Source organism: Mus pahari, chromosome 1, assembly GCF_900095145.1.
Source record: "Mus pahari chromosome 1, PAHARI_EIJ_v1.1, whole genome shotgun sequence".
NCBI classification, from domain to species: domain Eukaryota; kingdom Metazoa; phylum Chordata; class Mammalia; order Rodentia; family Muridae; genus Mus; species Mus pahari.
In genome coordinates, this window is record NC_034590.1 from 17,234,402 (window position 1) to 17,258,676 (window position 24,275).

The 24,275-nt window shown below is 56.3% G+C and overlaps 2 protein-coding genes across 9 annotated transcripts; both read right to left on the reverse strand.

Moving 5' to 3' along the window:
- Positions 1-385: 385 nt before the first annotated feature.
- On the reverse strand, positions 386-16,158 carry Pold1 (DNA polymerase delta 1, catalytic subunit). Of its 2 annotated transcripts, XM_029546846.1 has the most exons (27): positions 16,142-16,158; positions 10,900-11,095; positions 10,425-10,538; positions 9,748-9,894; positions 9,543-9,668; positions 9,305-9,473; positions 9,141-9,222; positions 8,925-9,054; positions 8,489-8,655; positions 8,164-8,268; positions 6,992-7,132; positions 6,718-6,828; positions 6,441-6,632; positions 6,272-6,360; positions 5,995-6,111; positions 5,650-5,763; positions 5,238-5,385; positions 3,542-3,637; positions 3,278-3,415; positions 2,637-2,812; positions 2,189-2,341; positions 2,006-2,108; positions 1,523-1,655; positions 1,329-1,442; positions 1,014-1,066; positions 844-941; positions 403-531 (listed from the first exon to the last, which is right to left on the reverse strand). In XM_029546846.1, exons 2-27 carry the CDS (start codon positions 11,093-11,095, stop codon positions 426-428), a joined length of 3,318 nt encoding a protein of 1,105 aa, XP_029402706.1. In that variant the 5' UTR covers positions 16,142-16,158; the 3' UTR covers positions 403-425. The 2 variants fall into 2 exon arrangements, with proteins under 2 accessions (XP_021048382.1, XP_029402706.1); XM_021192723.1 differs by lacking the exon at positions 16,142-16,158 and having other exon boundaries at positions 386-531; positions 10,900-11,096.
- A 629-nt stretch (positions 16,159-16,787) lies between these two features.
- Positions 16,788-21,169, reverse strand: Nr1h2 (nuclear receptor subfamily 1 group H member 2). 7 transcript variants are annotated; one of them, XM_021194520.1, is made up of 10 exons: positions 21,017-21,169; positions 20,785-20,915; positions 19,868-19,925; positions 19,678-19,791; positions 19,126-19,407; positions 18,771-19,030; positions 18,490-18,669; positions 17,926-18,025; positions 17,472-17,680; positions 16,788-17,303 (listed from the first exon to the last, which is right to left on the reverse strand). In XM_021194520.1, exons 3-10 carry the CDS (start codon positions 19,905-19,907, stop codon positions 17,157-17,159), a joined length of 1,332 nt encoding a protein of 443 aa, XP_021050179.1. In that variant the 5' UTR covers positions 19,908-19,925; positions 20,785-20,915; positions 21,017-21,169; the 3' UTR covers positions 16,788-17,156. The 7 variants fall into 7 exon arrangements, with proteins under 7 accessions (XP_021050179.1, XP_021050164.1, XP_029403387.1 ...); XM_021194505.1 differs by having other exon boundaries at positions 19,126-19,416; XM_021194527.1 differs by having other exon boundaries at positions 16,804-17,303; positions 19,868-19,928.
- Between the last annotated feature and the right edge of the window lie 3,106 nt (positions 21,170-24,275).

The following is a 24,275-nucleotide window of genomic DNA, read 5'->3' on the forward strand; positions in this document are numbered from 1 at the left end:
GATTTGCAGGCCCTGGGGACAGGATGCCAGAGGGACCAATGGTGACCAGGGCAGGATGGCAGGGAGCATGAAGCCCAGGGACAGACCACCAGGACCCTCTGGTGGGAGCAACTCCGTGGCCGTGCCGTAACAGGGAGGGTCCCATGCTGCCCTGAGATGTGCTAGGGATTGCCCCAGGCATGGACGGCACCTGATGCCAGCTGGGTGGCCACCAGTCCCCTGGGGAGGGGCAAAACAGAATAGTAGGGTCCCATGCTGGGTTTCAGAGGGGAAGAGATGTCAGTCCTGCGTGGACACAGGCAGGTGCACTGGGTTCCGGAGGGTTGTACAGAGTCTGTACCACGAAAACCAACCTGTTCCCAAAGACCACAACACACACTGCGAGTAGCAAAACACCTGAACTTTATTCCCTGTCCCTTGTCAGGTCACCAGGCCTCAGGGCCGGGCGGTCCAAAGCGCTGCAGTAGCCGTTCCTGGTCTTCCAGGTCCTTGCGTACCTTCTTGCGCATGTAGAAGATGGGACAGTCACGGCTGCAGAGGATGGTGGTCAGGGGCTGTTCCCAGGACTTTGACCCCTTCCTGCTGCCCACCCAGGGGAGGGGGCTGTTTGCTTAGTGGGCACAGGGAAGCTGATAACAGCAGTAAGTACCCTGAGAGGTAGCCAGCCGTATATCAGCTGTCACCTGGCGTGGGAACCCGCCCCGCCCGCCTGTTCCCTGGGGAAAGCCCGGCCCCACCCTGGGGGAGGCCAAGCAGAGACCAAGCCCAGGCAGACCCTGCCCATTCTGCAGTGAGGTCCCACAGCTGGGTCAGGAGTCTGGTGGCAGGAGGGAGAGGGCACACCTGGTACAGATGACATCTTCATGCAAGCTGCCCTGGCAGCGCTGGCACTGTGTCCAGAGGCGAGAGAACCGTTCTTCCAGGGCATTCAGGTGTGACACCTGGGGACACAAGTGGCTTGAGCAGGGCTGCACGGATCAGGCCTGCTCCAGCTCCCTCCCTGCCTCACTCACCTCCTTCTGATAGAGCTCTGACTCCCGTGGCTGACAGAACTTACACACGGCTCCTGGGGGTGGGGTGGGTGAGCACAGAGGTGCTGGGACGAAGCCAGGCCCGAGTCTCCATCCCTGCATCCCCCCCCCCCTTCCCGCTGCCCATCCCAGCTCCTGAAAGTCCCCAGAGGCAAGAGAACAAGGGCCCAAGTGTGTGGGGAAAACTCCCCTGGGGAACCCCGGGGCGGGCGAGGACCCTCCATTGGAGTGCAGGCAGAATGGAGTCCTGTGGCAGGGCCCAACCAGTGGGTATAAGGGCTGTAACTCAGATCTCACCTTGATGGTCGATTACAGAGCGGCAGCCAATGCAACAGTTGCGGCGCTTGGTGAAGGCCAGGAGGCCGCCCACCTTGCTGGTGAGCACAGTTTTGCATCGTGTGTGGTCACCGCCTACGGGAGGGAAGCTGAATGGCCTTGTCCCTGCCTCTGCCCCTTCCCCGCTCACACTCCCTCCTGGGCGGTCCACTTACGCAGCAGCACAGACTCTGCACGGCCCTCACCCAGGATGGGCTCAAAGATGCGCAAGAGCGGCTTGGCCAGCTGCTGCTCCAGGTAGTACTGAGTATCGATGGGCAGGCTGTGCTCCAGCACGAACAGGGGGTCCTGTGGGCAGGCCAGGGTCACCAATGGCTGAGGGGCATGGGCTAGGGGCTGGAGAGCTACACACCACATCTGCAGGCTATGGTAAAGGGGTGGGCCTGGAGCTGTGACTCTGGGTCTGGGTGGGGGCCCTCAGATCGCCAAGAGTCAGTTTCCCTATGGGAGAAGGTCCATGGAAGGGTTACAGGGGTCAGATGCATCCAGGCTGGAGATGACAAAGACACAGAGCTGGCACCCAGGGTGGGGAGGGCACAGCAGCTAACTCTGCCCAGGGAGGCACTACACTAAGCCTGGCCACCCTGAGGAAAGCGGAAGTGAGATTCTGGGAGGGGCCCAGCCCAGGTGGGCCTGACCTCCGACTTCATGTACGCGGCCACACCCTTAGCGGCACCGATGATCACATAGGGGACTCGGTCGCCCAGGCTGGGCGCACTGCCGGGGTCACGCTTCCTCATCCTGCGGATAAGGGGGTTGGATGAGGTTTGGGGAGGGTGGAGTGGAGCCAGCTGCAGGAGGCTGTGTGTGTGGCTGCTCACCTCTCAGCCAGCTCCACATGAGCCTGCTTGCCAGCGTAGTCGGCTGCTGCTCGGGTCAACTCTTTGGTGATGACCAGCTGGGAGATGTCTATGCGGTTGCACAGCAGGTCCGAGATGACGTCCTTCGCATGGGCTACTGCCCCATCAGGATCCCTGGGGGGGGGGGGGGATGTCGACAGGCACTATGGGATGGGCTACAACTTCTACTAGCTAGGATCTAGGCATCTTGCACTCTGGGCTGACACTGGGGTTGGGGTTAAGCACAAAGGCGGGAAAGGCCACAGGCAGTCACAGCTGCCAGACTGATTTACCACTGCCCCACCCGCAAGCCACCTGGGTTCCCAAGGTAGGGTACGAGGGTGAGAGGTCCCTAGGTCTGCGGGAGGCTGACTTCTTGGCCTAAGTGAGACACACACACACACACACACACACACACACACACACACACCGGTCCACGAGGATACGGCGCAGGGAGGATGTAACGAGGTTGGCCACCAGGGGACAGTTGTCCCTGCGCACAGCCTCCAGGCCCTTGCAGTCCATTCTGTCATGGGCGTCAGAGCTGGAAGAGAAGAGCAGGCCAGCATAGCGCTTCTTGCTGATGAGCAGGTATGGAAAGTAAACCTGGAAAGGACCCAGGGGCGGTAAGTGAGCCTGTGCACGTTCCTCCACCCTGAATCCCGAGACCCGTCAGAAACACAACAGGTGAGGAATGAATCCTAAGAAGGCCCAACGCTCTCCAGCACCCCAGAAACCCACTTGACATAATTCCATAGGCCTAGAGCTGGCCCCGAAATTATGAAATCCAGACAGGTGACACTGTAAAAGTCAAGTGAGCCCTGAGCTGAGATAACCCTGGATGAGAAGCCAGGGGTGTCTTGTTTGAGCATCTGGTGAGGACTGGAACCACATACATGCAGACAGATCTAAAATGTACCACTGGCTTGCACAACAGAGGCCTCAGCTACAACCCAGATCACTGCAAGACTCCCAGCCTGGGGACCCCCACACTAATGCACTGTCATAGGCCATCACTAGTTGATAAGACCCCTAATGTTTCCCTGAGCGGAGTATAGAGGATGCTCGCACCTTCTCGAACTCCAGCCGGATGGGCGACGGGAAGTGACTGGATACCCAGTTTGCAGCTTCCCGCCCCAGAGACATTGCCTCAGCCACAGAGGAGACGCCAAACCGGCACATCACAGAGTCAGTGTCACCGTAGACTACCTGCCAGGGTACATGCGTAAAGGATGCTTCTTGTCAACCCAGGAGCTGCCATGGTAGGAAGCCCGGGGTCCCTGGAGAGTGGGCAGGTGTGACCACAGGGCCCCTGGAGAGCGGGCAAGCCCTGACCTTGGCGTTGGCATCGTAGCCATTTTCCACGGTGTACTTGGACTCCACCAGCTGCTTGGTTTTCTCAATCATCTGCCGCCCGAACCCAGTGACACTCTGTTAGGGACAAAACCAGGGAGGATGGGGACACAGAAGCTGGAACGGCTGGGTCCGAGAGGACACACCCCTGCCACTTTTAAGCATCATGGACTGCACACCATCAGCCTATCAAACAGGACTGCTGCCCCAAGATGTGCATTCTCAGGGGACAAAGAGCCACTCCCTCCCTGGGAATGCAGCCAGGGGCTCATGCAGAGTGGCAAAGGTTCTACCACTGGGCCACACCCAGCCCCTCACTGGAAGCTTTTAAGAAGGGGCTATACCATTGTGCTAGATCCCCAGTCTTCTTACAGGCCTCCCGCCCAGCCTCACAGCCTCACAAACAGATGGAAGTGCAGGCACCACCACACCCTGATGTCTCTGCCATCTTACAGATGGGGATGAGGCTGGCTGGGTACCGGGGCGTGACAAGCAGAACGGTCTCTGCCTGCCTGGGTTTCATGAGGTCATGGGACAGCTGAGGAAGCCACATCTGACTTGTCTTTTGTGCATCTGCTCTGCGCTCCTTTTTCCAAATTTTATTCTGGGATGACTCTGTAGCTTGTTATCCCGCCATAAGAGGCATGAGAGACAGACAGGGTTGTCAGTGGCTCCTTTGGCTCACCCCATCTCTGTGGGCTGCTAGGAGTGAGGACGGCAGGCAGGCGGGAGGTGACTGCAGCAGAGGCGGGCCTGGCTAGGGGCCCAGCTCCTGGGAGACACCTGAGTGCCTGGGCACCCTTCCAGGCAATCGGCCTCCCTGAGCCCTTGAGTCACACCAGAGAACTCTGCTCAGGAGGTGAGGTAACAGGGACTCTGGGATTCTGGGAGCCGGAGCTGAGGTAACAACAGCTTCTGTTAGGCGCTCAGCCTCTAAACCCTGTAACCCATCCTGTGAAAATCCTGCCACCTTGCTAGGGAATGTCCCTCGCTACCCCTCACTGGGAAATGTTCCTGACCGCTACCCCTCACTGCTGAGACAGCCAAGTACCAGGTCTGTGACGAGACAGAGTAGCGGCCCCTCAGGCTCCCTTACGATAGATAGGGTCAGCTCCAGATCACGCACGGCCGCACCCAGACCACACGTCTCTCACTGCAATCTGTTTCTGTGTGAACCCAGAGCTGTCAAGTTGGTGAGGGGGTGGGGGCAGTTCTTTCCTATTCCTGTTCCAGCTGGTACTGGCCAAGGTCCTCACTAGGGTCCTCACACTTGGGACAGAGGCCAACATCAAGTGACCCGCCGGATCCAGCCTGGCCATGCCCCCCACCCCACCCCTCCACGGGGATGTGGGAGAGGTATGCAGAGGGGCAGCTGCTAGGGTAGGGATGCCCAGTGACCCAGCATCTGGAGCGCATCCCTTACCTGAGCCACTGGCAGAGAGCCCTGTAAGCTACTGTACCATAACCATGACCTGACCAGAGTCCCTGTCCTACTAGACTGTGAGCAACGAGCACCAAGGACAGGTACTCTGGTCTCTGATGACTCTGTACACAGGGTCCAGAGCATGATCTGACTGAATCTGTGGCTCCTGCCATGCTGGCACACCCCCTGACTAAACCGACACCTTAATGCAGGCGGCCAGTAATCCAGCCGCCTATCGGGGTCCCAAGGGCTTACCTGGGAGATCTCCAAACACGGCAGCTTGCCCACCTGGGCACCAGTGAAGCCGTACACAGAGTTGGCACTCACTTTTAGTGCCAGCTGCCGTCCGTCCAAGACCTGTCGCCGCAGGGGGTCCATCTCCTGAGCTAGCTCAGCCTTGGCCCTAGGTGGAGGCAGGACGGAGGCCATTCATGGGGACCGTGGATCTCCAACAGGCACCCCGGCAGGGACACTGGTCAGGGTGCCTGACTGGAAAGGGGTGCCAATATAGCTGGATATGCTGTGCACCACTCAGAACGCAGGCCCACCAGGCACAGGGTAATACCTGGAAAGGCACCTCATCTAATGCAGACACAGCTGCAGAATACCAGGGCCAAGTCAGCACGGGGGAGCTGAGCACTAAGGCAGGGCAGAGCCCACAGCCCACCTCTTCCGGGCACTCAGCAGGTTCTCCAGGATCTGGGGCAGGAGGCCCTTCCGTACAGATGACCTCACAAACTCATCCCCAGTGGGTGTCTTGATGAACTCGTCTGGTTTAAGGCTGGGGAAGGAGACACAGGAGGCTGGGCTCTGAACTACCCAGCTCCCCCAGGCCGACCTCTGTCCTCAAGCCCCCCCACCCCCAGGACCTGCTTCAGCCTCTCTGTCAGCCACATCCACAGCCCATCAAATCCCTGACTCCCATGTCTCCCTTTCCCTGGACCTGATCTACCAAGCCCTGAATCCGGGGCTCAGGGTGGTTTGGGGGGCACCCTGGACCAAGGCAGCATACCCCAACTTCTGGGCAGCCCCGGGTCGGAGCAGCGTGGTGTAGCACAGATTATGGGCCATCATGATGGATGGGTACAGGGAGGAGAAGTCCAGGGTGGCAATGGGGACATCATAGTACCTGAGGGAGAATGGGGGAGTCAGCCCCATCCAGCCCCGACCCCAGGGCCTTTCCTTTTTAACATTCTTACATACAGGGTCTCAAGTAGTCCAGGCTGCCCTTGAACTCCTCCCGAGTGCTGGGATGACAAGTGTCCCACTGTGCCCAGCAGGGTCCTTACCCTTTGAGGGGCTCAATGACTGTGGCTCCCGTGTAGTCCTCACCGCCCTCAGTCTTGACCACAGGCATCAACAGCCCCTGGCGCATGGCCTAGAGAAAGGGTGGATTGAGTATCCGGGTACCAGGTAGGGTGTGCACACGTGTGTGGCCAATCAGGCACAGTCCCTCACCTGGCGCAGCAGCTGAGACACGACCTTGACCTGCTGGCCCCGGGTAAGCAGGTACCCGAGGGGTACACCCGTGACACGCGCCATCTCCACATTGTTCACCAGCACCATAAGGCGCTCGAGTAGTCGGAGTGGCAGATAGGCGTCCTTCAGGCAGTACACGGCCAGGCGGCGGCGCGTCTGTTCGTTCCCATTCTGGGGATGGGCACGTGGGGTCAGGGGCTCAGTCAGGGGCTCAGCCAGGGGGGAGGCGGGGAGGGACTTGGTCGAGTGGCGGCACCTGCAGGTCGGTGATGATGCTGTGCTGAACGTCCTCCTTCTGCTCACCCAGGAAGTGGAAACTCACAGCATTGAGCGTGTAGGAGCGGAGCTTGTATTCCCTAAGCAGCACCTGCGCAGGGTGGGGTGGGGTGGGGCCTCAGAGGTGTGGGGAAGGATTTCTCTGGTGCAGAGCACTCTCAGCCCCAAGAGTTGTGGGATGGGGTCTAGAGGGTCTGTGGTACTTAGGTGGGTGGGTCAGGGTGGAGCCCCAGGTGGGTGGGTTTTCTACATACCTGCAGCATGTCCATCTGAACACGACCCACCATGCTGATCACCTTACTGTCCCGCCGGCCGACCTGCCTTGATTGGAAGGAGGAGTCACGGATGTTGGAACGGAGACCAGTCACGCGGCCCAGGAAAGGGAAGCGGTCCACCTGAAGAGAACCATGGAGAGAACCTTGCTGTGGTACAGGCCCGTCAGCTCAACTCTGAAGCTAGCCTTAGGCCCTCAGAACAGAGACAGAGACCAGCCATGGCGTCTCTGGGTCTGGAGAAGATTCGCTGCAGGCAGAGACCACTTGGGTGGGATGAGGTATAGATCAGGGACAGAGCTGAGAGCTATAGCCCTGGGGAGACTGAGACACTGGGGGCCTGATGGGCTATAGGTAGAGACATGGACTATTCAGGGGAGGGGGGACAGAGAGAAGCCAACAGGGGCGCCGCTGGGGTATAGTCCAGCAGAGAGAGGGTCTTAGGGGAGAGGGGCTGAGGGTGAGATGCCCGGTCCATGAGGGTAGGGTCTCCCTGCAGCTGGGCAGTAAGGTCAGCTCTGCCTACTCATCACCAAATGGGCTACAGATGCCGAAAGTAGAAAAATAATACAGCGTATCCTATTTGGGCTGAAATGAAGCTCCAAATAATGCTGAGTCCCCTCTGTGCATCACCCAGGACCCGTCTTGGAACAGAGCTTGCCCTAGAAAAAGGACCAAGGGAGACTTGACTGAGGCACAGAAGAAAGGCCCAAGCAGATGCAGCCCAGGAAGCATACCATCAGAACCAGGCCCAGGAGGGCCCGCCCGCCCTCAGGCTCACTAACACCAGCATCCTAGAACACCCAGAGGGTCACACAGTGGCTAGTGTGAAAAGGCTGGTCACAGTGGCTAGTGTGAAAAGGCTCACGTGCTCCCTTCCCACAGCACCCAGCCTTTGCCACACTCCAAAGCGAGCACCCCTTTCCTTCTTCCATGCCCTCGTTCCCCCTCCCCCCTTGCCAGTGAACTCTAATGAAGGCCTGGCTATAGAGGCAGCAACAGTGATGCGGTGATGGTGTGGAGGGCCAGACTCTCAAGGCACCTCCTGTCAACAGTGACGAACTTCTGGCTCCAGCCATAGTGAAGTAAGGTTCACCTGGGACTCCGGAGCGCCGGCTGGCCTGGGGGATGGGAAAAGATCCAGCTTCCCTCACCTTTAAGGTCTGTGCCCGAGAGATGAGGTATGGGAGGTCAAAGTTCTGAATGTTGTAGCCAGTGATCACATCAGGGTCCATGGCAAGGATGAAGTCGGCCCAGGCCTGTGGAGGGGACACCAAGGCCAACCAGGCTGTCTTTACCTCAGTTACCTTCACTTCAGAATGTCCAAGACAACCTCCGCACTTGCAAAAACACCCTGGAACTCAGGAAAACATTTAGCCCAAAATGCACAGCCCCCAAGGACATGGTGTCACTCTAGAGAAGGGTCACTGGCATGGCTGGGGACACAGGGCAGGTGGCGCCTGAGGAGGGAGGACCCACCTGGAGCAGGTCTTCTTCCCGCTCATAGCTCTGCACTTTGGCACCCAGGATGGGGGCACAGGGCCGCAGTGTGAGTGCCAGACGCAAGAATGGCTCCGGCTCCCCCCAGCGCAGCCCCAGAGAGCAGATCTGGATCACGGGGTCACGCTCAGGCTCAGGGAAGATGCCTGCAGAGAGGACGACACAGGACCTCATTCCTGCTCGTCCCGTTCCGGTCTGTCCATTGTCCCCACACCTGCTCACCCTTGGCCTCTCAGCTCCAGCCCCTGTTCCAGCCACAAGGGTGGGACAGTCCCAGGCCCTGGTACATTTGCACTCAGGGGTCTCTCTGTAGGGAGCACTCCTTCCTCCCACTCACCCCTCCACAGAGGCCTGGCACATCACCAATGCCCAGACGGAGAGGAGGAGAGGAGGAGCCCAGGGTCTTGGGACAAACCTTTTCGGCCAGCGCACTCAATGTCAAAGCTAAGCACACGCAGGGGTGCAATGCGCTGCCACCGCCCTTCTGGTGGGTGACTGATCACATCTGACCACAGCACGTCCACCTCCAGCTGACACAGGGTAGCCTGGGGAAAGGTAGCAGGCTGCACATAGTAGGGGCGACATCGGCACCAGGTCCTGGCTCCCCGCCCCCACCCCAGGGTGCTCTTACCTTCTTCTCTGCCCTCTGAACGTACTTTCCAGCTGGCAGCTCCAACCAGTTGCATCCTACAATGTCAGCATCCACCATGAACCTGGAAGAGTGGTATGTCAGCTGGCAAGGGCCGCCTGAGGGGGCTGGGGTAGGAGTAGGGCAAAGGGGAGACAGGACAGCACCGGATCTCAAAATCCACATTGGCTTCGTAGGGTGCGAAGCTTGGGGTGCCCAGGCCGGGCACTCGGACACCCTGTTCCAGGAGGCGGCGGGCTGGTGCCATAAGGCGGGGTAGCGCCAGGGTGATGCGGAGAAATGGAGAAGGCCCGTGACCGTGGTACCCAAACATGCCTGTGGAGAAAGGAGGTTGGCACACACCTACCAGGGAATCCCCCCACCTCCCTTCCAGACCACACTTACTCTCACGGGAACATAGCTCTATAGCCAGCACTGCCGGCCCCGAGAGCTCCTTCCCACCGCGCTGGTCCCGGCTGATGGCCGCGTTCAGTTCCTGCTGCAGCTCACTCAGGTGCTCAGCCCCAAAACCTGGTATGGGAGGCCGGTCAGAAGAGCAAAGGATGTTCCGGAGTCCAGGAACAAGGCCCACAGGTCGGGGAACACTCACCGGGAGGCGCGGGGGTGTAGAAGTAGGGGGCAAAGCCCTGTATGTGGCAGCAGACGGAGAAGCCTTCATCGGTGACCCCAAAGGCCCTCAGTATGGGCACTGAGTTCCGGGATGGTGGGGGCCCTTCTGGCAGGGGCGGTGCTGAGCCTAGGGGAGGGGTCAGAGAACACCCCTCAGGACCCCAGGCTTCCACCTGAGGCCTGTCACTGAAGGATGTCACTGAAGGTTAGGGGGCCTCGCCCTTCACAGTCCTTCCTGATGCCCTTCTCCACCCACAGAGGTAGAGCCAGCATTACAGTGAAATCCAGTTTTTTCCTTGGGGTGCTGGGGATAAAACAGTGGCTGTATAGAGCCACACCCCAGTCTTCACTGAGGGATTCCAAGCAGGAGCTCTCCCACTGAGCTGTGGGGTATTCTAATAATGTTGAGGTGCGACAATCAAAAGACACCTTTGGGAGTTGGGTCCTCTCCTTTCACCTTTGTGTGGGTTACAAGGGTTGGAGTCAGGCTTGGTATCAAGTGCCTTTGACCTGCTAAGGCCAGTTTACAGTCCTCTGAGCTGGGCTCCCACTGAGAAGAATGAGGTGAACCACATCCCACCTGGCTTGGTTCAGCCAACGCGGGGGTGACTACGTGCTCTGTGGGTGCCGGTGCACCTGCCTCCCCTGCCAACTCACCCACATAGTGGTCAATCTCCAGCTGCTGGAAGATGAGGGGCTCTGTGCTGGGGTCCAGGGTACGTAGGGTGGGCCGCCGCCATCGTGGGTCAAAGTCTGCAGTGGAAAACTGCCCTGGATTGAAATGAGAAGCTCCATGAGATGAGAGGTCTTCCATAGAAGCAACTGCCCCTTGATCACAGAGGGAAGCTGGGTGGAGGTGGTGGGCTGGGTTAGGTGGTAGGAAAGCCAGGGGCCATGGGCTAAAGCTGGGAAACCAGAAGTGCAGCCTAGACACTGCAGAGAATGAGCTAAGGGAATTACTCAAGTCTAGGAGTTTGAAAAAGCAACTGGCAACGGCAAGAACACCCCTGAAAAACAAGCTGTCAGCCAGGAGGGACCCCCACTGACACAGGGTCAATGGAAACCCTTGGTAGATGTGAGCCATCTCTCAGTATCTCTGTATGGATGGGATGGGTCGGGAAGTGGGGCCTACCACCCACGGTGCCCTCTGGGGGCAGCTGCAGCTCCTCCTCTGCCTCCTGCAGCCGGTTCTCAGCCTCTATCTCCTCCAGCAGTGCCAGGTTCTCCTCAAACTGCGATGGCGAAGGCTCTTCCTCATCCCAGAGGCTCCCTCGAGCCCGCTTTGGGGGCACCCCAGAGCCTGGTCCCTGTCGCCGCTTACAATCCATCTGTGGGCAAGATGGTGCTAGGTAAGATCTAAGTGGGACCTCAGCCCCCCATTCTCTCCCTCTGACCTGGAGTTGACCACGTAGCCTAGGGATCGGCCTGTTTCTGCGTCCTCAGTGCTGGGATCGCAGATATAATGCTACTCCCGGTCTCTGGCCTGAGTGCTGGGGACTGAACTCAGGTCTTCATGCCTGCACAGTGGATACTTTACCCACTCAGTCGCCTCCCCAATCCCTGTGCTCATAAACTGACGGCTGACTAGGTGATGGGAGACACAAGAGGAAGCAGATCTCTAGGAACTTGCCTTTGACGGATGGCTAGGCCCCAGCCTCCCCAACCCCTCGAAACTAGCTGAGCCCAGTGACACAAACTGAAGCTCTAAGCCAAACTGGACCTGGCTGTTTCTCTCAGGTCTCTGAGGTAGCAATAAGAAGTCTCCAAGGTCGGAGAAAAAACTTTTTCTCAAAAACCAAGGTGGGCAGTGCCTGAGGCGTGATATCTAGACTCTACCTCTGGCATCCACACCCACCCACAGACGAGCACAAATCATGACTCTGTTACTTGCATGGCTGCTTGCACAGTTACTTGCATGGCTGCTTGTCCCCCCACAGTGTCACCAGCTGGGGACCACTATCACCAGGAAGCAAGTAGACCTGGATGCTTAAAACACGCAGGTTAGCAAGATGGCTCAGCAGGCAAGAGCACTGACTGCTCTTCCAAAGGTCCTGAGTTCAAATCCCACCAACCACATGGTGGTTCAGAAGTCAGCCACAGTGTACTTATGTATAATAATAAATGGATCTTTGGGCCAGAGCAAGCAGGGACTGAACAAGCGGGCCCCGACCAGAGCGAGCAGAGGTCCTAAAAATTCCCAACAACCACATGAAGGCCCACAACCGTCTTTACAGCTACAGTGTGCTCACATTTGCCTACCAAGCTGCTCACACTGTGCAGGACAACCCCAAGTAGAGCCAGGACTGTGAGAAGCTCAGCAACAGCCGACACCCCAGAGCCTACTCAGAACACACAGGTAATGAACCCAGGGTTTCTGGCAGCGGCTACCTTGGCTGTGAACACACAAGCAGCCCACTTTCCCACTGCGATGCCACCATCTTATGTACCGAGTCAACGTCTTTACTGTAGTCTCTGCTCTTCTAGAAATATAATGGATCAATTACCAGAAACAGAGACTGACCGTGTTTTCCTGCTGTCCCTCAGCACGCATGAACTGAGCATAGCTCTGGTTTATAGTAGGTTAGAATGTTATAAAAGACGACTGTTAGCAGGGCAGCCGTCCACGTTGTTGTGAACAGTCCCTCATATGTGCCCTATAAGCAGCCTGACTAAACTCACTGGCTTAAAGGGGGGGGACCTGTGCTGAGTCGTGGTAGTGGTGCACACCTGGAGGCCAGCCTGCTCTACAGTGAGTTCCAGGACAGCCAAGGTCAGAGAAACCTGTCCGGGGGGGGGGGGGGAGTTTGTGTGCTTAGAGGTGTCCATGGTCCAGCACCTGCTACACCACGCTGGTGTTCCTACAATGCAGCATGTAATAAAATGAGGTTGGACCGAATCCCTAGTGATGGGCTTGTGTACCTGTGCTCCAAGGAAATTGGGGAAGCATCAGAACTGGCGTGTGGCGTGAACCCAGGCCAACTTCACAGTGTCTGTGTTAAGACCTGAAGTTCTTATGAGATCAAATAAAACAAAACACACATCAGCAGAGCCTGCAAGGGTCCCATGTGTGCCGTGTCTGTGACAGGGTCAGTGTGCTTTCCTTATGGAGGAACAGTCACCGACAATGTGTCGAAAGCACATGCAGAGTCAGAAAAAAGGAACATAAAACTACTTGTTTGAGACAGGGTTTGTGTGACCCCAGCTGTCCTGGAACTCAGAGATCTGCCTGCCTCTGCCTCCCAAGTGCTGGGATTAAAGGTGTGCACCAGCACAGCACAGCTTATATACTTTTTTTTTTTTAATTTTATTTATTTATTATATGTAAGTACACTGTAGCTGTCTTCAGACACTCCAGAAGAGGGCATCAGATCTTGTTACGGATGGTTGTGAGCCACCATGTGGTTGCTGGGATTTGAACTCCAGACCTTTGGAAGAGCAGTCGGGTGCTCTTACCCACTGAGCCATCTCACCAGCCCGCTTATATACTTTTTTAAGTAATTAAAAGGCTTGATCTTCGAAAGAAAAGACCAAGCTCCCTCTGTTCCCAGCACTGCCAAACTGTCTGTAAGGCCAGCTCCAGGGCTCTGCTGCCCTCTTCTGGTCTCAGGGGAAACTGCACACACACACAGACACACACAAACAACTAAAAAGAGAATCCTTGGGGGCTGGTAAGCCGGCTCAGAGCACTGGCTGCTCTTGCAGAGGACCCAGGTTTGGTTCCCAGCACCAGCTCATCAGTAACTCCAGTTCCAGAGGATCTGACAGCAAGGGCTACTTCAGGCACTGCATGCACATTGTGCACGTATACACACACAGGAAAACACTCCAAAGTATAAATAAATCAATCTTAAAAAGTTCTTGGGCAAAACAGGTCCCGAGTACCTGCCACAAGACTGCTAGCTTCTAGAGAGCGAGGAGAACGATGGTGTCTGAGGATGTATGGAGGAATGTTCCGGATGGAGTTTGCCTCCCACACACTTGTGCAGTTGACTAAATATAAATCACACCTCAGTCAAAAAACACAGGTGTTAAAAGCTGCAAGCAATTCTATATGCAAGGGCTGACCCTAACAGGCCAGGCAGAAGAACCTGATTTTACAAGGTTATTTCCGGTACCATTGTTTAAAATCCCTAAGGACTGGAAACCACCTAAATGTCCTCCCCAAGGGGACAGTTTCAAGAGTCCCTTAGTACCATTCAATGGAGTACTATGCAGCTGTATAAAGAGATGAGGAAGCCACACGACAATGTGCAAGGTCTCAAAGAGGCTTTGTCTCTAGAAGGTAAACCAAGGTGTGGAATGGCCTGCTTCTACTTTTGTTTTATATTTTAAAAAAGACAAAGACATCTAAAGAAAGGATTATCCTGTGGCTAGCTAGTTACCTGAGAAGCTGAGACAGGAGGGTCATGAGTTCAAGCTTAGCCCCACGCTGCACTGCAAGATCAGATTTTAAAAAGCTGGGGTGTGTGTGTGTGTGTGTGTAGGGGCTAAGGCTCTGGGTTTGGAGTAGAGACTGAAGGTGCCCTGTCAGGCCCCTAAGTATAGAAGAAGCCATTGAAACAGTCAAGGGAAGGCAGGCAGGTGTGGCTACGGACAGACTGCATGCTAGGAATAGCAGGTCACTGTGCTAATGCAAGTGGGTGCTGCTTTTAGGGGACCCTGGATAGATAGGGTGCTGGTGGTGAAGTATCGTGCCAGCTACAACTTCCAAACAGTTCAACCGAACACACAGGTGCACACACTGCACTAATAAAGCCGCTGGACACCACCAAGGACCACTGACAAGGGGACACGGCTTTGCACGGCATAGAAAAAGAGCATCCCTCCGTCACCAGGTCAGGAAGCGCGCGTGTGCACACACACACACACACACAGCTCCCGGAAGGAGGCAGGGAAGCAGTGGAGCTGGCTCCCACAGACCAGAGTGCGAAGGCAAACAGTAGCTTTGCCAGTAAGTCACGCACAACATACCTCCCAGATATAAGCCAATCCACACTGGGTTTGCCAGCACCCATAAGCCAAGTTGTATGCCTCAGGGCAAATTCAAAGCCAAGTCTGAGCCAGAAAACCTGAGTCTCAAAAGCCAGCAGAGGCCTGGGGACTTAACCCAGCAGGGCTCAATACTGAGTCACACCCCAGCCCCTCACTGAGGGACTCTAGGCTGTACCACTAACTACATCCCCAGCTCTCTTATTCATTCTGAGACATGGTCTCACCAAGTTGCCCTAGCAGGCTTAGAACTTGCCATCCCCCTGCCTCCAAAGGCTGAACAACTGTTTCATGTCACTTCTCCCAGGGCTGCCAGATGCAAGGATTCCTGTACCCTCTCCTGGAGGGGTGGCCCCTCAAGCATCTCCCACTCCCACAAACTGCTTCTGTAACCTCAGTCTCCCCTTTTCCCGGACAGGGATATTTCCCAAGATAACTATCTCGGAGGCACAACGTTCCCCTTGCCCTCAGGACAGTCAGAGCCAGGCGCAAACCCCACTGGCTAGAGGGATGCTCTCAGAAGCTGCAGCATCCCGCAGGACAGCTGTCTTCACTCCCACTCACGCTGTGGTGAGGGTGGCACACCAGCACAGTAACCATTCATTTTCCCCAGGGTACCTCACACACTGCCAGCTTCACACCTGGCTCCTCCCCTGGGACCCTGCAGTGACAGTTGCTCTGGGACTGTGGGATATGTCCCACCTCCCCCACCAAACACCAGGCTGGGGAAGCAGGCTGCCCCATCTAGTATCAATTTGCTTGTTTTATTTATTATATAAAGCATCACATGGGGCCCGGTGTGACAGCGGAATGGATATTAGAGCTTGTTGGCCAAGCTGAACAGCCTGAGTTAGATCACAGGGAATCCACATGGCGGAAAGGGACAACGCCACAAAGTTGTCCTCAGATCTCCACGTGTGCACCATAGAAAAGGCTCTAAGGCATTACTTTTCCTCCCATTCCTACTTTATTTTTAAAATGTGGGTTTCTGAGGCAGGGTTTCTCTGTGTATCCCTGGTTATCCACTCACTGTTGACTAAACTAGCCTCAAACTCGGAGATCCGCTTGCGTCTGCCTCCCGAGTGCGGGGGATGAAAGTGCGCCACTATTCCCGGCTCATTCCTACTCCTTGCTGGACTTTCTGATACCGTCGCCTGGCCTCGCGAACAGCGAACAGGCACAAGCGCCCAGCACCTCCCGCCCGGCTTGCGTGCACGCCGCTGAGCCCACACCCGGACAGTCCAGCGCACCCCGGGTCCTAAGCTCCGGGGGTCTGTCCTTGGCATTGCCAGCCCTGCTCTATCCTGCCCCAGCTGCAGATACCCCGCGAGCCCTCCGCTCGAGGCTGCGCGACCGAGCGCCCCATACTCTTCTTCCTTACTTACCCTCCTCAAACAGCTTTTCCCGCCACAAGATACGCCGCCGTGACCCCTGAACCCTCAGCGCGCAGGCCCAGAGCTGCAGCGCGCCGGTTGGGTCCCGCCCCTGGCCCGCTTGGGCGGTCAAACCACGTCCCACTCTGGGAGGACCCCCACAACCACGCCCCTCGCGAGTGGCCCCGCCCCGTGACGCTAACGGCACGAGGACACGCCCCCAACATCCGGCTCGCGAGCGCGCTTGGCCTGCGGTCCCCGAGCGCCCCCTGCAGGAGCGTGGAAAGACTGCCACAGTGGGTGCTACCCTGCTGCCTTCGCTAAAAGCAAGCTTCCTTTCTGTTTTGTTTTCCTCAGAGTCCCTGCACGCCCAGGTTCATGTATAACTTCTGTTCCTGACTTGTTTATGACACTCGTGGCCAGATGCACAGTCCCCAACCTTTAAAACCTGGTCCTAAGAAGTGTCCTTTTGAGACCCTCCTCATAAAGTTCCTCTCCTTTTCCCACTGGCCTCCACCCACCTTAGTGTCTCAAACTATGCTGTATGAAGACAACCTGTCTTCAGCGGGGCGACCCCTACCCCCGTGGTCTGAACCTAGACCAAGAGCAGTCACTTGGGCAGAGAGATGGCCCACCCCCTCCACACTGGGCTCAGGAATGGCTTGTACTCAAACTTTATTTTTGTTTTTTTATTAAATAAAAGGGGCAGAAGAGGAGGCCTGTGGTCTCCCAACTGTGGGGGGCCACCTGCCCTAACCTCTCTCCACTCAAGGTGCATGGTGTGGTAGGCTGAGGTGTAAGCGAGGGTGGGAGGGCAGCTGGGATGGGTCAGAGGCCAGGACCTGTGACCCTCACCACTCCTGGAAGACTCGGTGGGTGGGGTGGGGCCTTCTAGTGCCAACTGCCGCCGAGCTTGAGGCTGGGCCCGGGGGACGGGGCCGTGACAATGTCCTCCCACCCCAGGAGGAGAGGTGAAGCGTCCATCTTCAAGAAGACACCACCAAGGCTGGGGCACTTGTGGCGGCCCCTACTCGTGCACGTCCCAGATCTCAGACAGCAAGGGCGGCAGCTTCTTGTCCTGCAGCCGCAATGCAAAGACCTGCTCCGAGTGCACGGAGCTGAGCGTACGCAGGCTCACCAGCTTCATAAGCATGCGTGGGAAGCGCAGCTGGTCCTGCCGGGAGAGGAGGCAAGTCGGTCCTGCTGGCCCTGCCCTGCAAAGCCAGCTTTGTCTGGAAAGCCAGCACCGTGAGTGCTCAGGCCCCAGGCTCAGGGTGCCCAACATGTGCCACCGGACCCCAATACTGAGACTGCTCAGCTAGACAACAGGCAGCTCTCGTACCTGCGGCCGCTTGATCCTCGTGTAGGAGAGGAGAGCCTCCACGTAGGGCTGCTGCAGGGCCTCCACACGGCTGGGCTCCTGCACATTGGGCCGGTCGGCTGAGAAGATGTTGATGGCGATGAGCAAGGCATACTCTGCGTCGTCCAGGCCCAGCCGCCGCATGGCCCGGGAGAACTCAAAGATGGGATTGATGAACTCCACCTGCAAGCCTGCAAGAGCGGCCCCAGCCCAGCTTCACACCGGACCCTGGTTCCAGGGCACTCCAAGGGGAAGGAAGAACAGCCTGTGCCAGTTACTCCGGCTCCCTCCCCACACAGACCCTGTGAGTGCCTCTTACACAGTAGCCCACCCACCCCCATCTGGCCCCGCTAAACACGATCTTTGCTTGCCAGTGCCTGGCCTGGAGGGCCAACGGGGCAGAAACCCCAGGACCAAGTCAGTGCTTTCCACAGACCTGCACGGTGGAAGTCGTCCTTGCTGTAGGTGAAATCCTTCAGGAACGTGATGCACTCGGTCTCGTGGTTGTAGCGTCTGGCTGTCTCTAGCAACATGATCTGGAGGGGACAAGGTACAGGGCTCTTCAGCTGCCCCAGAGTCAAATGTGCCAAGACCAGCAGGCTGCCACCCCTCTACCAGGTAAGACATTCTTAGCTTTCCTTCCTCCAACTTTATCACCCACTGCCCCATCCAAGGACACTAACCCCACATTATTGTGAGGCACAGGCTAGAGTTTGGATCATTAGCATTCAGAGCTCTGCACACAGTTGACTTCTCGATACTTCCTCATTATCCTTGATTTGGCTCAAGTATCCATTCCTTTGGAATCTTTGGGTCATTTTCCTTTCTAACATTCCATCTGCCATCCTCCGGTATTTTCTACCTCAGCCCATTCCCTTTTCTCCCTGGCTGGCTCGCTGAAGGCTCCAGATACCTTGTTAGGGATGGGGCCCTGCAGAAGGGTCAGGCCAGGCCTGCACCATGTCCAGCTCTGGTCTCTGTCCTAGAGCCTAGTTATTACCTCAATGGTGGACGCCTTCAGGAGGGCGATCTGGTCCTCCCGGCCCAGCTGCAAGAACCCTGGCACCTGCTTGGCAAAGTCCACAATCTCCTGGACCGAGATGATGGCTAGCTCGGTGAAGTGGGCAAAGCGCTGCTGACGGGCATCTCGGGACTGAGGGTCTGCACCCAGGGGCCAGGGCTGGGACACAAAAGACCAGCGTCACGTGGGCACTCGCACGCCCTAGGAAACCCCTCCCTAGCCTGGGTGGGCTCGGCCCACTGGGCCGGGCAAGGCGATACCGTGACTTTGGGCTGGTCGGAGAAGGATCGTTTGTTGCACTGCAGCTGCGCGGCAACTAACTGCTGGATCATCAGCTCCTGAGCCGCGGTCAGCTGGATGCCCTCTCCTTCCCCAGAGCCCTGGCTGCTCGCTTCCGAAGTGCCAGGGGAGGCCGCTGGCCGGCCTGAGCTACTGGCTGCTGGCTCAGTCGGGGGCGCTGGCTGCTGCTGTTGCTGCTTCTGAATCTTTTTCTTCCGAATCTGCTCCTCAGAAAGCACGCCTGCAGGAAAGCCAGCCTCAGCGGCGGGCCCCACCCTCACTCACGCCTCCCCGTGCGGGTGACCCGCGCTCCCTCCAGCCCCACCCCGCGCTCACACTGCTCCCGCATGCCAGCCTCCTTGCATTTGCGCAGCCGGCAGAGCTGGCACTTGCGCCGCATGAAGGCATCCATCTGGCAGGTTCCGCTGCCCCGACAGGCATAGCGCCCGGCCCCACCGTGCACCACGCTGCGCCGGAAGAAGCCTTTGCAGCCTTCACAGCTGAGCACGTTGTAGTGGAAGCCCGAGGCCTTGTCCCCGCACACGCGGCACAGCTCGTGGCCCAGCATCTTCGGGGCCGGCCCCTTCTTCCGCTTGCGCTCAGGTTCATCCTCTGGCTCTAAGATGACTTGGGGTGAGCAGATGCCATGAGAGATAGCGACAAAGAGAAACAGCAGCCTGGGATCGGGCCATGGGAGGTCCCGAAGCGAGGGTGAGAGGACGGGGCTGCAACGCCAAGGGAAAGATCTGCAGGTCGGCGGGTTCCCGAGGACGAGTCGGCGGTGGCAGGGGGAAAAGGAAGGGAAAGCAGACCAAAAGACAGGGGCCACCATCTCCCCGCCCTTCCTTCACAAAGCCCCACACCCCTGTTCCTGTCTCCCCGTCTCACCCACGATGTAGGCAGAGCTGGACCCTTCAGAGCCTGGAGGAGGATCAGTCTCCTGCCCCTCTTCCTTAATAGTGGGTGAAGTGGCAGAGGTACTGGGCTGAGGAGAACCATTCCCTGGGAAAAGGAAGACGGGACAGTGAGCTTCGCCAACACCGTGGGAGGGGCCGGCTAGGGAAAGCCCGTCACTCACCAGGCACGGGAGTGTCCAGAGAACTTGTGGGGGAAGACATAGTGGGTCACGAAGCAGCCTGCTGAACATAGGGGAGCCACCCAATTACAGGGCATCATCAGGGTGTCTCTCCTTCCAGTGCTCACGGACTCCTGAGACATGATCTCCTATCATACAGCTCAGGCTAACCCAACTCTGTGGAGCTATGTGGCTCAACAGCTCGAACCACTTCCAGAATCCTGGGGCTCACTGCTCTAGGCTGTCCCGGGATCTCCTGCCTCGGCTTCTCAGGGCTGCCATTCCAGGACAGTGCCACCACCCCTCAGTGTTTTTAACTTCTATACTGAGCCCCCACTCCCAGCCCTAGTCCCTTACAAACACCACCCGCTTTAAGGATGCCCAACCACTTCTGCTCCAACCCGGCCCACTGCCCGCTCCCACCTCCCACGACAGCTCCCACTGCTCGAACACTGAGAGCCCAACAACTCTATTCCTCTTTTGGGAGCATCAACCGCGCTCTTATTAGGCGATCCTAACTTTGTCCCGCCTCTCCCATCGGGGCGCAACCATTGCCCTCCTACCATAGGCTCCTTCGAGGCTTTAACCCACCCCAATGCAGACCCCAGGCACTACCCGACCCATCAGCTCCCCGGCCCCGCCCCTTCCCTCCCTGGGGCAGATACCCAAATCCCGCCCCACTCCTCTTAGGCTCCGCCCCTCTCATTCCCCCAAAGCCAATCATAGGTCTTCACAGTGCCACGCCCTCCAAGCCTCTGCCCCTCCTAGTCCCCCCGAACAGTGCTCTAGGCCCCGCCCTAAGAACCAAAAGCCTTCAATCACAGACTTTATCTACAACACGCCTCCTGCCCATCTGCGTCCCGCCCCCGCCCACCGACCATAGGCCTTGCCTACGCCCCGCCCCGTGGAGTCACGCCCACCTCGTTCCAGGCCCCGCCCCTCTCCGTGCACCAGGGGGAGGCGGGGCTCATGACTGCACCGGCGATCGGGAGGGGAGCGCGGGGGGGGTCTCCGGCTCCGTTGCCCTGGAAACGGCCGTGGGAGGCGGGAGCTGCGAGCAAAGTGAGGGAAGGAGGCGCGCGCTGAGCGGGACCCGCGGCGATCGGCGTACCCGGCTCAGCCCCGCCCGCCCGGCCGCCCGGCGCCACTTGCCTCTGTGTCCGCAGCGGCGACTGCGCCTCCACAGCACTTCGGAAGTCACTTCAGAAGCCTGGGAGCAGCTCGGAGCCACAGCGCCTGCTGAGTGAAAAGCAAAAGTAACTTCGCCACTTCTTCCGGCAACCCCGCCGCGCGTCACTTCCGGAAACAGGCGGGCCGGGAAAGGTGACAGATTTCCGGTCCGCCTGGGCGCCACCGACTGTGAGGCCTCGGCCGGAAGTGGCACACCGGAAGTTTATTTCTTCTGGTCGTTCCCCTCTGGGACTCAGAAAAAAAGTTCGGGAAAGTTCTTTTGTTTCTTTTCACAGGTGGCTAACGAAGCAAGTTTTGACCTTTTTGAGTAGTTTAACGTCTACTTTTGCAGCAGTGCTGCATGGCTGCTTTTATTATTATTATTATTATTATTATTATTGTCTTGATTTGAGACAGGGTCTCATACTTCTGAGCCTCCTGCCTCTACCTCCCCATTATGGCGATAGCAGATCCTCTTCCACCCCTTTATATTGATTCTAAATAATTTAAATTTGGGGATGGCAAGATGGTTACGGGATGGTTTTAGGCCTAAAAAGCTTAAAGGCTCTTCGTACCCTAACCTTCTCCGGCCGTTTTTGGTTACTGGGTCCTTTACCCTCGTGGCTCGCCTCTCTCCCCTTCTCCTCCTCCTCCTCACATGTCCTGGCTCCGGATCATGTTCATCTGGACTCTCCTGATGTCCCCGCCTCAGGAACTTTTATATACAAGAATTTATTTTTGCATTCAGCTTCATGATAGGAAGAAGTAAATATAAAAAGGCAAATTGGGTGCAGGCGCATGCCTGCCATAAGCAAACAGACCCAGGCAAGAGGATAGCTTTTAGTTGGCGGTCCAGCTGAGCTAGGTAGTGAGAGACCTGGCCATCAGGTACATGTGACTAAACAAGTAGCCTAGACCCCTCTCCCATAAAAGTAATAATACCCACTCGGGAGGCAGAGGCAGGTGGATTTCTGAGTTCGAGGCCAGCCAAGGCTATACAGAGAAACCCTGTCTCGAAAAACAAAAAAAAAAAAAAAAAGTAATAATACCAGCTTTTTCACAAGAGATTGAAATACTTGTGTGGACCTCAGATGGAAAAGATTCAGAGATTTGTTTCTCCGCACTCCCCATTTGTGGACAGTTGAGACTCTTTATTAAGCACAAATGCTTGCTTGCTTTTACTTAACTTTGGTTGCTGCTGTTCTTGTTGATTTGTTTGTTTTTCGAGACAGGGTGTCTTTGTGTAGCCATGGCTTCTGTAGACCAGGCCGTCCTCCATCCCATAAGAGAGTTGGCTAAGGCCTCTGCCTCCCATGTGCTAGGATTAGAAGGTTTAACCCCCACCCCCTCTTAAAAGCATGGTCTCGCCATTCTAGCCGTCCTAGAACTCTGTGTAGACCAGGTTGGCCTCCAACTCAGAGATCCTCCTCCTGCCTCTGCCTCATGAGTACTGGGATTAAAAGCGCCATGATTAGCTAATCTAACAAATTCTTACAAAGTTGAGGCTGGAGCCTACATTACCTCAGTCGTGCAACAAAATTGGTCTACTGAGACCCAGCCACTAATCCATGCTTTTTTTTTTTTTCAGAAATAACTGTTAGGTCTCAAAACAAATAAACAAATAAAAGCCAAACCCTGCACAGATGGCTGAGGTGCACATTAATATGTGGACTCTGAGCTCCAGTTCCTCTCAGCATCACTAATACCTGTTGGTGTATAGTTACCCCTAACCCTCAACCTCTCCTGCCCCTGAGCTTCTTCTCCCCCAGGATTCTCATTCCTACATTATCTGGCTGTTTTGGCTACATGTCCCTTAGCTCTCTTCATCCTCTTTGTGTCCTGGTTCCCCCCTTTCTTCCTCTCTCACCCCTGACCCCATGGCCCGGTTTATTCTGTTGGCCCAGTTCAGTCTGGCCTCTTGCAGATGCCTCTGGGTGTTCTCTTCCATATATCTGCAGTAAACCTCCACGCCATGCCTGGGAGCTGTCATGCGCTCAGTGTCTCATTCAATGAGTATGTATATACACTTACATGTATGTGTGTTTATGTTTACATATCTATCTAATATACATTATATTAGTAAATTGTCACATACCGTTTGAATTCAGTGAGATGCTGGGCCTGGAAGCAGGGTTGCTCCCCACTCCAAACCTAAACATATGACTTAGTGTCCTCTAAGACACTGAGCTTCTCTGAGGTCGGACTGGTTCCCTAGGCCCTCTGAGACAGGGAAAGGATAGCACTTCCTCAAAGCAGATGACCCCAACCACTTTTATCCCTGGGTGTGTGCATGAGTGTACTGAGAAATCTGGAATTTTTTTTTAAATACAGAACTATTATACAATATGTTTTTGTTTTGATCCCAGGTGCGGAGATATGGGGCTGTTTGAAACAGTTGACTGATTTGCCTGGGGCTCTAACAGAGGCATGGTTTTGCCAGCTGCAGATAGTTTCTGCAATTGTATGCTCTTTAGAATTCTGGGAACTTTTCAGAGGGTATATAAATGCTAGGGCACCCCCAGACTGTTGGCTGGTTGTTGTTAGTGGCAGTTTGTTAAGTAGTCCAGGGCAAAGAAGAAATTAGATATACTGAGTTAAAAGATCAAACTTGCCCCAAGGAACTCAACAACCCTAGTCAGCAGGAAGTCGTCTAACAATAACGTTGTCCCTTCTGACTCCTCACTTTATTCAGGGATCTCTTTCCCCTCTATCCTTTTTTTCTTTCATACCTAGTGTTGGGAGGTTGAAAGGGTGGAAGAAAGGGGGTGAAGAGTGGAAGAAGGAAGAACCCACAAAGTGGCCAAAGGCAGCTACACGTGAGTGTGTGTTCCATACTATCCTGCAACCTATCTTGTCCTTACCATTGCGGGCGAGGATAGCATGCATGCTGAAGACTGATTCAGTGTGCCCCTGTTGAGAAACTGACTTCCCCATACCTGTGGTGGCTCCATGGTAATGGAGACAAAGGAAAGCTTGCACAGGGTGTTGGCCCTGGCCAGGCCAGGCTCTGAGCTGCTCTATCATTATCTAAGACCTGGTTCTGCCAGCTCCTGCTGGGGTCTTTGATACTTGAGTGCATGTGTGTTTTATTTTGTACCAGGGTCTTGTACAGCCCAGGCAGCCCTCCAACTCCCCTGCCTCAGTGTCCTGAGTGCTAGGATTACAGATAGGCATCTCCATGCCAGGCCTCGGAGGAGTTTTGGTTCTAACCACAAGACGCTTGTCTGCAGGTCTTGCTGAT